This window comes from Cyprinus carpio, chromosome A8 (assembly GCF_018340385.1).
Source record: "Cyprinus carpio isolate SPL01 chromosome A8, ASM1834038v1, whole genome shotgun sequence".
In the NCBI taxonomy this organism is placed as follows: Eukaryota; Metazoa; Chordata; class Actinopteri; order Cypriniformes; family Cyprinidae; genus Cyprinus; species Cyprinus carpio.
In genome coordinates this window covers 24,356,773-24,370,851 of record NC_056579.1, presented here as the reverse complement: position 1 = coordinate 24,370,851, position 14,079 = coordinate 24,356,773, and the positions used below count along the sequence as shown (strand labels likewise).

Below are 14,079 nucleotides of genomic sequence, written 5' to 3'. Positions count from 1 at the left end.
TTTCAATTTGGGGTGGAGTACCCCTTTAAAGCTGCGTTCACACCAAACTCGAATAGAGCGTCAAATTCGCGTCTACCGCGTCTAGTTTACCGCTTGAATATTTTGAATGCATTCGCGCGTCTAGAGCGAAATAGACGCACGTAGAAAGCAAGAGTTTGAAGCGAAATTGACGCGCGTCCAAGGCGAAATCATCCGCTTGTTGTGGGGGGGGCAAGTGCTAGGTGGTTGTCTGTTTGCGTGATGGCTGATGTTGATCAAGCATTCGAGGCTTTTCCACTTTTTCCTGCACACGTCCTCTGAATAAACACATAATCTTGTTAGCGAAAAGTAGCTGTATATTAGGCGGAAAATAGTTACTCTATTCGCGTTTAGTGTGAACGCAGCATTATGATCGCGTTCACTCGCGCACCGCTCTGCACAAATCAGCGGGGCATCACGGCTCAGACACGGGAAGCTGATCGCGGCCCCTCTAGTCAGTGCTTGTGTTGGGATTATACCAGCACATTTCTGAACCGCCCCAGAAGCGGCTCTCCAAGGCGTTTATGCAGCGATCTGTCATGCCACATCAAAGACTGTCAAACGCCATTTATTTTTGAATTTGAAAAAACTTTCACATTCGTACCGAACCGAAAGACGCCATTTATTATTTGAATTTCCTGAGAAAAAAACTGTATCAGTTTCAGAAATCAGAAACACTTAACATTTGCTCAATGAAGATGAAAATGAACGAGTTTCTCTCATCTCCACATACGAACTCTGGAGCTCAAACAGAAGATTAAATGTGGAGATGAGAGAAACTTAACTGAAGCTCAATCAGAATGACCATCAGTTTTTTGGTCACCTCTTTTTCTAAGGCCCTTCTCATCCGATTTCTCAGTCCTGGTTGTTCGAAACCTCTTCCCATTTAAGAATTATGGAGGCCACTGTACTCACTAACTTTCAATGACAGAGGTTTTTTTTTGTGTGTGTTTTTTTATTTATTTTTTGCTCTGATACGCTTTTTCAGCTGTTAGACCTGCATTGACAGGTGTGCATTTTCCAAAATAAGTACAATTAATAGAATTTGTCACATTAACTCCAATCAAAGTGCAGAAACATCTCAAATATGATCCAGAGAAATGGTAATGCTCATGACCTAAATTTTAAGTCATATCAAAATCTCATGCAATGTATTCAGGCACCTGAATATGTTCTTCAGGCCCTGTATATTAAAGAGATACAATATCAAAATGATTAAATATATACAAATAAACAGCATTATTCTGTACATTAGGAAAAAAGGGTGTGAAAAAAAAAAAAGATTCAGGATTCAACTCTCCTGCACCTGCACTGCCCACAACAACAAGATGTCAGCATTTGTTCTGGCAAAGCACAAGCACTCCATCTTTCAGTTCATACAGTTATACTGTCTGTGTCCATGCTGAGAACTTTACACAAAAAAAAAACAAAAAACAAAAAAACAAACAAACAAAAACCCTTGCCACAGCTCTGGCCGTGTTAAAACTGCAAAAAGCCATGACATCATATCATGTCTTGGTGCACCTTTAAAACAAATAGACCCTTTGAGGCTATCAGTGCTGACAGAGACACAAGCACACCATGCGTGTCATTGCTGGGGGTTAAGAAAAAGGGGCCCCACGGTTAGCCCTGTGAGACACTGCTCAGTTGGGTTTCAGGAGATGGGGTGGGGATCTGGAACAAATTAAGTGCTTTCCCAGCCGCCTGGAAAAAAAACATTACTTATGGGGTCTTGCAAAACACAAAGACATACCATCTCTCAAACCCCCACCCAACCCCCTATAAAAAAATATAAAAAAAAAAAAAAAACAAACAAACAAAAAAAACACCTTAACACAGTGCTACATTAAGTACGTGTTTAGAGGTGGACTTGTCTGCAGTGTGGATACATATGGGTAATTATGCAAGAGCAATGCATGCAGACACTTTAAACCTACATACAGTACAAGAGCTTCATTTACAATACAGAGTATCCTATAATTATGCATTAGAATAAAACAGCGATATAATACAAACCCAAATCATAAAAAGTTGGGATGTTTTGTAAGATGCAATAAAATCTAAAAAAAAAAAATATGTAATTTGTTAATTCTCTCTGATTTTTACTTGATTGACAAAAGTACAAAGAAAAGATTTCCAATGTTTTCCCTGACAATTTTTTTTAATTATTATTGTATTTTGTAAATATAAACAGATTTTGATTTTGATGGCTGTAACACACTCCAAAAAAAGTTGGGACCAAGGGTGCCAATATTAGTGGAGGGCACTGTAGGCTGCATCTGTCATCATGTTTATTTAAACTTTTACAAACTGTTTATTACATAACAGGAGCATAAATGTTTAAAAATAATAATAATATAATAATAATAATAATAATAATAATAATAATATTGCATAATTTTAACCTGTTAGTCAGCACCCCCATTATAGGACTCACAGCTGAAAATGTCCTACCTAACTTAAAATTGCAACAGTTCCTTACTTCAGTGTGCTACACACACAATTTTTGTGTCTTTGGAAAGAAGGCCTTTTCTGCTTTACTTTTCATCATCCAGAGTTGATAATGCTCAAAAAGATTAAAAGTTATAGACACTGAAGTGCCTGTATAAAATATATAAATAAAAAATAAATACAAGCTCAGAACCATTTAAGTAATTTATTGCCTTTTTTCATCGATATCCCTTTATTTCCCTTTTCCACATTCACAATCTATTTGTGTCCTATTACTGGTTTCGCAACAAATCCAGGAAGTCAACCCTCAATCACTCTCCCACACAAACTCTTCCTCATGCTTCCCAGTAAATTACTATTTCAGAAATCAGTAAGATTTTCCTTTCAAAAGTAGAGAAAAAAAAAAGTCAAATGAGAGCACTGTTAAATTCTATGAGGGCACAAAGGGACAGTGTGAGCACACATATGCAACCAATCTCTGCTTTTACTCACTCAGTCATATCCTATCCTTCTTGTGTGACCCTGAATTAAGAGGAATATATTTCACAGGAGAAATTACTTTCCATGGTGTAATGTTTTGCAGTCCAATTTCTTTTGAATATTTTACAGCTTGTGGGAAGTATGCATTTTTCCCATCAATAATAGTTTTCTTGATATTATTAAGAATTTGTCAATAAAAAAATGATGCAAGGTTCTTAACTTTACGTTTGGCAAAAATGTAATACTGACTCAAAAACGAATCAGTAACTAATAAATAGTAACCAATAACATCAAACATTTTACAGCACTACAAACTGCCTGGTTGGAAACATGGACATGTCCATCCTGTCTATTCACAAAAACAAAACATCAACAAAAAAAACAACATTTACCTTCAACAAGAATGGTACTATACAGGACTGTTTAAAAAAAAAAAAAAAAAAAAAAAAAAAAAATTGCTACATTTATCCTGAAGCATAAATGCATAAATTGACAAATAAAAATTCCCCAAAAAGAACCAAAGTTGTAAAAAAGCAAGATTTAGTCTGCACACTTCCAGAAGAAACTGACAAGTTATGATATATGTGCTTACCATTCGCCTAGTGCTTCCAGACATCTCATTCGACCCAGAATAAGCTCCGGATCATCTTTGTTCATGTCGATTTTTTTATCGTAGGCGACCAGAGCATCTTCCCACTCATGAAGTTTCTCATACCAGGTGGCCTGGATCTCCTGTAATGGAAGAAAAACATTAAAGGATGATGGAAATAAATGAAACGATATCACTGATATCAATGAAAAATCAGGGACAATTTTATTAGGGAGTTGAAAGTGCGTGCTTCACTTGTAAATTAAGTAAACCACAAACTCATCTTTTGGCACTCAGCATTTTCAATCTCACACAAATTACATTACACCTGGTATGCAGACAGCTGAGTACGGATAGCTCCAATAGTTGTTCTTACATTTAATGGGAGGGCATAGAAACAATTTATTTTAAAATTGGCAGCGAGACCACTGTGAGCATCTGCCAGAGTAATGTATGGCTCAGCTACAGTTGAAATAACACTGCACCAGGTCATATTTCATAATTTAAAGAAACTGAATATACTAAGCAGGCTCTTTTGATAACTGAGAGCACAGAATCCTAATTTTACATATAGTATACAGAATCTGTATGACATTTGGGCCCAGTAAGTCTTGAAAGCTACAACAGCAACAACTAAAAAAAACATAAAAAAGTAAATCTCCACTCATAATCCCGGATTCTGCTACAAAGGCCAGAAAATGGGCAAAAACTGACTATATGTAGTAAAGTACCAGCTAACACAAATAAATGTGTATTTGTTTTAACATTGTAAGGTCCACGCACTCAGTCCAAGGAAGGTATCCAGTGCTGGCTGAAGGTTTCTTGCGTGTTCGGTCTTTTCAGCGTGCAGAGTTATTCAATTTAAATCCAATTCTAATCTGACTCCATTTTAATATAACCTTGAATTTAGGTTGTAATGCAAATTGGTTGTTTGCCTGTCTCTAATTATTATTGTTATTCTTCTGACATTTGATTATTCTAATTTAACTCTTTACTTTATTTTTACTCATTCATTAGGAATCTATGTCGCTCAGGGTGCCCCACGACGGCCGTTCTTCTACGTGGGCTCCACGATCACAAACTCGCCAGTCTAAACATTAGCCAGAGGTTATGACTAATACTGTTTAATAGGTCGCCCATGCTTACCATTCTTTAAATAGTGTTTCTGTTTAGTCCCCTACGGTTACCCATGTACAACTTAGTTAAAGCTCAAAATAATAATGAGCGGTTATGCTAGCACTATCTGTCTAGCCCCCCGACAGTCATATAACTACATACAACTTAATTAAAGCTGAGACAATAATCAGCAGTTAAGATAGTACTATTTGCCTAGCCCCGATAGTTAAAAATAACTACGTACAACTTAAATAAAGCTCAAACAATAACCAGTACTATGACTAGCCCCCCATAGTTAATCAGAAATCTAAAACCTCACCTGATGTGCCCTATGCTTCATCTAGCCTGAGATTTAGTATGCACTTAACCCTGGACGCAGATTTGCGGAAACATACGCCTTCACTTAATCTACTTGAGGAAATAATTTCAGAGTAATTCAGAATAAAATCAAATGTAACAATTTATTATCAGTGAGGTAAATATGTATTATACCAATTACATAGCCAATTCAGAGATATCAAATCAATACAAGACATCGAATTCTCAAAGATGAATCTACAGTAAGGGTAAGAGTTGAATATGTGTATTTTAGTTTTATTCACAGTATGAAGTGTGTGAACACATTTCATGCTATGGGCTCATTCTTGCTACAGAAGGCCCTGATCCTCTTGCAAAATTTCTTTAAGTACCTCAGACCAAGACAAAGATGGAGACAGGAACTAACAATTGGAATTTGCATTAACTCAGGTCAAACATGGGTGGTTTACAACTCAATGGTAACAGAAGGTAATTTACAGCAAAATATCTCTTAACTCTTAGGATCTGTACTATCTTTGTGTCTACTTTTGTAAGATTGAGACCATTGTACCAGTCGCCCTGAGACAATTCAAATGACATTAAACATGACTGTAAATATCACTTGCATTAACACTCTGGAGTCTAAGGGTATTTTTGGGGCCTGGAGAAGTTTTGTCATGCCCTGACATTTGTGCTTTTTTCAGTTTCCTTATAAATATCTAAATGGCTAAAGTCTAATCTCACTGTACTATTCAGCACAAACTGGGCTATAATAATATGTGAGCAGCATGTATGTACATGATTGTGTTTTTGAGAAAAAAAATGTTATTCGTGTTTAGTGAAAAAACTAAAAATGTTAAATCACTTGAATAAGGCAATAAAACACATATAGAAAATTGGTTCCCAGGAATTTGGAGAACTGGAGCTTGTAGCCTAGAATTTTTTTTTTTCTAAATGATGTGAAAATCATCTTGTTTACTCACCTTACAGAAAACAATATATTGATTTAAATTTTCTAAGACACTTTTTGTTGGTAAAAAGTCATATGCGAGTAGTAGGCGTCAACTATCATGAATTCACACCTGAGAAGACAAAGGCCTTCATAATGAGCTGCATAATGAGCCATTCAGTCAGCTGTGTCACTGAGAGGGATGAGTTACAAGAAAGAATGTGAGGACAAAATAAATGTATATAATTTTATGTTTGTAGTTTATTTAGAATAGATTTAATTATCCCACAACATAATTTAATATTCACTTGTGAGTGCAGTTAAACAGTTTATTAGGAACAATCAAAGCTGACTTTCAAAGCTGAACTTTTTGCATCATTACTCCAGTCACACAATCCTTCAGAAATCCTTTTAACAATCTTATTTTCTACTAAAAAAACATTTATTGTTATTATTATCATTATTATTATTATTATTATTATTATTATTAATGTTGAAAAGAGCTGAGATATTCTTTTTTTTAGGTTTTTTAGGGGGGATAAATTGAAAGAACAGCAATGATTGTTACATTTGTTACAGTTACATTTATTGTTACATTTATATTATGTACATCAAGCTTTTGAATGGTATAGTAGTGTATATTGTTATTGAAACTTCATAATATTTCACTTGATTATACATTTAGTCAGGAATTATAGTTTGGAAAAAGTCTTTGGAAAAAGTCTAACTAGTAAAATGTTTACACTTTATGTGAAAACTAGTACAAGTATATAAAATAAATAAAAAGAGACTTACTCATGTTTATGATCTCTGCTGAATAAGTGCTTCATTCTTTTTTTTTCTGAGGAAATCCAAATCTCAAATCCTCAACCACATCACATCTTTTTGGGGTGAATTATGTATTATTCCTCTCATCGCGAAGCAAACAGTAAAATAAAAAAACTTGAAGAACCAGTCTCGCTGCGTTGTCTTCTGTTGTGTGGGCGTATTCAAACGCGCTTCAGTGAAACATTTGAATCTCAAAAGCGCGCTCGGCGCGGGGGCGTGGTCGCATTAGAAGATAATGAAGGAAGACGTGAAAAACGGAACATCGGGTTGTTTTCATATGGATTACTTTATCACAGAAATTTGTTTTCAGCAGCAGCACTCATTTAGTTTAAAAGTAGACATGTCAGGCTTTCTATATATATCTCTCTCATGTCTCTTCGTTGAGTATTCACTGAGTTACAGTTCATTTTAATGACGCATTTGTAACTGAAGATCAGCGCAGACAAAGGCTGCAGACAGCACTCCTTGTTTGTTATCTTTATTTTATAAGTGCACAAAGTTTTTGTTGTTATTATGTCTGTATACAAAAAAAAGTAGACCCTTTACAGATTCGATTGATGTATTGCTCTTCTCTGTACGATCAAAACTGAAAGTGTAATTTAAGTTCTTTTCGGGGTTATCAGGAGAAAATACCCCAAAACGCGTATACGCGTTAATCGACTCCAGAGGGTTAATGTAGACCATTATATTCCACTATTGACCATTCTGAGTGAGCTAGGTGAAGGGAAGAAAGGGGATGAGAAGGAACTGTTGCATATGTGAGAGAGGCGTTTTCTGCACCTCCACTCTGTGGGGTGTCTCGAAGATGCCCGTGTATGTTTGTATTGTCTGTTTCTAGGGAGATCAAGGAACTGATGCATATGTGAAAGAGGCGTTTCCTGCATTTTCTCTCAGTGAGATATGGGAACAGATGTCTGTATGTTAATGCACTGTGTATTTATTGTATGTCTCAGAAGATCAAAGTGCCTGGGGTTCTGTAATTCTTACAACATTTTATGCAAAAGCTTATTCTAAATACTTTACCTCAACTGTGATCAAAACACTGGAATCAATACAACACAGTGTCCTTACTACTCTTTCTATACTCTTTCTTACTCACTTCCTATACTACTCTGATTCCATATACAGTGCCTTAACTGAAAAAAATATGCTGAATTTGCACTTTATTAAGGACACATTAGATTTCTTGAGAATTATTTTTTCCTAGTTGGTTTTATGCATAGACAGTTTTATTTGTAATCTAGAATATTGTCTGTGGAAAAATAATATTACTATTTTGACTATTGTGACTTTTTAAAAAATACTATATTGGTGAGAAGAGGTTTTTCAAAATATGAGTCACAAATGTTTTACAAATGCAAAACACTATTCACAAAAACTACAAGTATGAACAAAAGGTCTGATTTTTTTTTACATTTATGAACTGATTGTTAAGTCTGTATTTGCAAATTGTCATGCATGTGTGAATTGATTTAGATTTGTATTTGTAATGGTGTGTACACGTTTGATACCTGTGAGGTCCAAAATGTCCTCACTAAGTAGTGAAACCTATAGAGCACTGACAAGTGAGCCAGACCTTACTAGTTTACAAGTCAGTCTAATCATATTTGTCTTTAAATCTTGTTTTTTGAAATCTAGTGTTTAGGAGTAAGGGTTGGGTTAAGTGATAGAAAATATAATTAAACTGATATGAAAAAATATATATTCATCCTTACTAATATAGTAAAACAAGCGTGTGTGTGTCTGTCAAATGAAGTGCCCAGTGTGTTGACAGGGTGAAGCTCTCAGTGGGTTATGATTGGTTGATTGATAAGCTCAAATCTGATTGCCTAAAGAAGTACAATGGACCCACACATGACTTAAGGAAAGTCTCAAAACACACAAAGACATACATGACATTTTGTATGTTAAATGTTAATTCATTTTTTGTAAATGTGAATTTGGTTACATGTGCACATCATATTTTGAGCAAGTATTAATTTTGGTTCTATTCTGACTACATAACTGTACACTTGCAAGTATGATGTTGGCTTTAAAATGGCCGAAAAGTAACAGTACTGTTACTTTACTGATTTAAAAAGAAAAAGAAAAAACCTAATAAGTATAGTCTAGTCGACCATCCATATATTAGTTCAATTTGTTTAAAGGGGTCCACAACTACGTTGAAGCAATTAGGAATCACAGTTATGTGTTATATGAGTATGTAGAGTAAGACATGGATAACTATCAACATGTCTTCCAAGATATGTCCTCTGTTTATAGATTTTATCTGAACTATCTGTCTGGACAGCAGGAGACATTTTGAGAACAGGAGTACAGTGTATGTTGCATCAAAACATCTCAACATTTTAAAACATGAAAAAACAAACCAAACATTTTAAATGTTACATACAACCCCAATTCCAGAAAAGTTGGGATGTTTTGTGAAATGCCATAAAATCAAGAATATGTTATTTGTTCATTTTATTTAACCTTTACTAAATTGACTGAAATACAAAGAAAAAGTTTACAATGTTTTCACTGGCCAACTAAATTTTCATTTTGATGGCTGCATCACACTACAAAAAAGTTGGGACAGAGGCATGCTTACCATGGTGACACATCAAACTTTTCTTTTAATTAGATTTTTTAATTGTTTTGGAATTGAGTTTACTAATTGTTAAAGTTTTGCAAGCAAAATATTCGGTAACACTTTATATAAACGTTCAGTTGTAAGTCATTTATAATTGATTAGTTAATGATGAACTAATCATTTACAAAACATTCATAAGCAATTAATAAGTGATATGCTAACAATTTGTGTATGTTTTGTTAATTCATTTACAAGTCATTTGCAATTGATTAGTTAATGATGAACTAATCATTTACAAAACATGACTATGCGTTCATAAATGATAAACAAGTTGTATGCTAATATTTATATCTGTTTTATAGATTAAGTTATAAATAATTTACAAGTGATTAGGTGATGATTAACTAATCATTTACAAAACATGACTGTACGTTCACAAATGATTATGTAATATGCTAACGGTTTACAAATCTCATAAGTTATCTTAAAAAATAGCATCATGAAATAATTAAACAGATCCTTAGTAAAAGGTTATACTATATAAATTATACCTTTTTATATATTGTTTGCAACCACTTACCATAAAAAATTATAATTTTTTTATGGTAAGTGGTTGCAAACAATATATTTTAGCTACATTTAAATAAAAAATAAAATAAAAAATGCTGAAAGTTAGTTAACTAAATTTGTTTATTTAAATGTAGCTAAAATAAATTGATTGCAACCACTTATCTTACTGTTTTTAGTAAATTCAATGAATATTTTTTTTTCAGTATAGTTACTAGTTAATATATTATTATTCACTTATAAATAATTGAAATGTCAACATTGTACTATTATCTCAAAGCGTTATAAATCACACATGTTAGAAAAGACATCTGCCTACACCCTCACCAGTCAGCCCTTACATTGCAGTACACTCTACAAAGTATTCGAAACCTGTTGTGTAAACGCATGAATAATTCATTTACAATGCTTTCTGCATCCCCTATTCTAAAGTGTAAACTACTCATCAATTGTAAATGTTTTACAAACCTGCCGGTTACAGGTTGTGTGTGTGTACACACTGGGGAAAAGATCTACAAATGATGAATAAAACATTTATAAGTGATGAGTAGCCTACACTAGAATAGGGGATGCAGAAAGCATTGTAAATTATTTATTCATGCATTTACACAACAGGTTTTGAATACTTTGTAGTGTGTACTGCAATGTAAGGGTTGACTGGTGAGGATATAGACAGATGTCTTCCCTGACACAAAGTATTTTTAACGCTTTGAGATAATAGTACAATGTTGTCATTTTAATGATTTATAAGTGATTAATAATATATTAACTAGTAACTTATTAGCCATTTACTACAGATATGTTTGATTATTTCATGATGTGCAATTTTTTAAGATAACTCATGACAGATTTGTAAATTGTTAGCATATTAATCATTTGTGAGCATATAGTCATGTTTTGTAAATGATTAGTTAATCATCATCTAATCACTTGTAAATGATTTATAACTCATTCTACAAAACAAAAATATTAACATATCACTTATTAATCATTTATGAACACAATTATATTTTGTAAATGATTAGCATCATTAACTAATCACTTATAAATGTCTTACAACTGAATGTTATTATAAAGTGTTACCAAATTTTCATCTAATCTAGACTTCAGATGCTGAGCAGTCTGTGATCGTCGTTGTCCAATTCTCCTTTTCATGGATGGTCATACATTTTCAATGGGAGACAGATCTGGACTAATCTAGCTCATTCACTCCATGTCTACAAATAACGTTGTTGTAGCACATGCAGAATGAGACCTGGCATTGCATAGATCTATTAACCATGGACTTCCCATTAAAAAGATGTCATCTTGATGGCATTATATGTCTCTGTACAATTTCAATATATGTCTCTATGTCAATGGTACCTTTGCACATATGCCTGACACCTATACAGTTTGCTCTTCTGCGCACCCATACTATGACAGATGTTTGCTTTCGCATCTGTTACGATGTCTGGATGCTCCCTTTAATCTTTGGGATTGAGAACTCAACATACATTTTTCCCAGAAATAGTGCTTGAAGTGGAACCCCCCCCCCAACACCATTTATTTATTTATATTAAATAAATAAGTACTTTTTAATAATTCACAATGTATGTATAGTGCCGCAATCAATAAATGATTAAATAAAAGTTTTCAATACAAATTAGCATAAGTCAAGTTGCAGTACCAAACAGGACCACAGGGAGACGCCAAAGACCACTAAATCGCCTGCCTTTACAGCTCCATTCAGAATCGCTAAATCTTTGACCACCGCATAATAAGCGCTTATTATAAAACACTCTTGCTTTTAAGCCAAATACACGCTGAAAAGAATAATTTTACTGACATCTGGACATAAGTCACTATTCTCTCTGCAATCGCTGATGAAATCGGCCGTGTTTTCTCTGCATTAGCGCTGTTTTGATCTTACTGTTTGAATTCGTTCACTGGATCCTTGGACTTTCCAGGGGTTTACCGGTTTAAAATGATGTGATCGCAAATGCCTGCTTCTTTTCATTTTAAGATATTAATTTATTTTTGTTATAAAGTACTGATTCAAATTAGTAATCAATAACTAATTATTATTCAACTACTCTATGCGCCTCCCCTGACATGCTCTCTTGCCCCACACACTCTGCTTGCATTCATTCACGTGATTGGTCAAGATGAGAGGTGATCCCGCCTGGGTAGTGTGATTTATATAGTTTCCTTTCTATCCATATATGGGATCACCCAGACCCTGACGCTTTTACTCGGAGTACCGGCAACATGTCAGAAGTTCCGGTACCCACAAAAATACGCAGGTACTGCGTACAGGCCCACTTAAAGCACTGTCTAAACAGCATCTTGATATGCCACACCTGTGAGGTGGATGGATTATCTCGGCAAAGGAGAAGTGCTCACTAACACAGATTAATATTTGCGAACAATATTTGAGAGAAATAGGCCTTTTGTGTACATAGAAAAAGTCTTAGATCTTTGAGTTCAGCTCATGAAAAATGGGGGCAAAAACACAAGTGTTGCGTTTTGAATTTTGTTCCGTGTAAATTGGGTAAATTAAAAATACAGTGGTTAAATTTAAACCTTTTTTCTGCTGCTCCTATAAAAAAAAATTCAATAATTATCGATACAGAAAGATATTAAAAATGACATTGTGATAATTTATTTTAGCTATATCGCCCAGCCCTAGTCCCAACATTTCTGGAATTCTTTGTTTGTAAATGCTTACAAAATACTTGTTTAGCTATTACAAGATTAAGTTCAGATGGAACAAGACAAACAGATACTATTTTCATGACAATCAAGTATATTTGCCCCTCAATTCTCATCACAATATTTAATAATAAATAAATTAATAAAATAAAAAAGTTAAATATTTTTTAAGGTTATATATGAAAAAAGACCATTCTTGACAGGCTTAGTGAGATTCACCTCATCTTATGAAGTCAATGCATGATAAATGGGACAAAGATTAATAAGGGATGAAAGCTCTTACCAGTTCTCCAAAGTGTTTCATGGCATACTCCAGTACTCCTGATGCTGCCTCTGGCTGCTGGAGCTTATTATTGATGCTAAAAAGAAAGAATGCAATGTTTTAGAGCACTCTCTAAATTTTTAATTCTGAAAATTTGAGTAGCTACAAACAACAATTCTACAAGTTTATAACACTTAAAAAAATGGTAGTGTCTCCAAGCAGATGAGCAATTAACCAGTAAATCTGCATAATAAATGGCCCGTTGAATATTTTACTATTATATTTATGATCCTTCTAATGACCGATTAAAAAACTTTCCATCTGGAAGCACTTGTGTATTGTAAGTATATTTTCTATGACTGTTTTCTATCACTGCTGGACTTGCCAATACATCTACTTTTACAGGGGTAAGGGAATCCCAGCGAAAGGAAATTATGCCATAAACAAAAAAATAATAATAATAATAAAAAAATAAACAAATCCAATTAATAAAACAATAATATTTGTAACTTGTACCAAAAAAAAAAAAAAAATATGTTACCAACACCACTAAAAAGAAACAGCATTTATAACACAATGACTCACTGAATAGTTGACTGAATAATCAAACAAGTACCTTTCGGAAGTATGTATCTTTAGCTTTATTTAACTTTATTTAACTGTTGGTCTTCTGTAAGAATCGTTAGCAAAAACATGTTATAGCACCACCTTGTGGCAGGCCGATTCTCACCAAATTTGATACACCGCTTAATCAAGCCACCTTCTAATGCCCCTTTCACACTGTACGTTGGTGCCGGAAAATTGCCGGACTGCCTTCTGTGTGAATACAAACAGGTCCCGGGACCGATCCGGGGTTGGGAACCTAGTAACATTGCCGGGTTCAGTCCCGGAACGAGCTCTGTATAAACAAAATCCAGAACCAATGGCGTAAAGGGTGTGTCGCGACTTACATTACACGTTATCGTGCGACTCTTTTACTGGGTGTTTTGAAGGCAGATCAATGTTCATGACGAAAAAATATGTGCAAACTAATGAAGCAGAGATTAGTTAGCTCCTCACTTCCTGCATTGAAGCGGAGATCGTTTATCAGCTTAAGCGAAAGTTAGCGTGCCTACCGTTTTTGACACGTACATTACGTGTCAAACGCACACACAGATTCTGGGAAATCACTGGCAGTGTGAATGAACTGTAATCTAACGATCCAGGAACAATTGCCGGGACACATTACCCGTGTATTATCCAGACTCTCCATGTTT

The 14,079-nt window shown here is 34.4% G+C and overlaps 1 protein-coding gene across 1 annotated transcript in view; it reads right to left on the bottom strand.

Annotated features, from left to right (window-relative positions):
* LOC109094977 (mechanistic target of rapamycin kinase) overlaps positions 1-14,079 on the bottom strand; it is a 170,037-nt gene that overhangs the window by 83,035 nt on the left and 72,923 nt on the right. Inside the window, 2 exon segments of the mRNA XM_042761448.1 lie at positions 3,542-3,681; positions 12,845-12,920. Of these exon segments, the coding sequence (XP_042617382.1) occupies positions 3,542-3,681; positions 12,845-12,920 (216 nt within the window).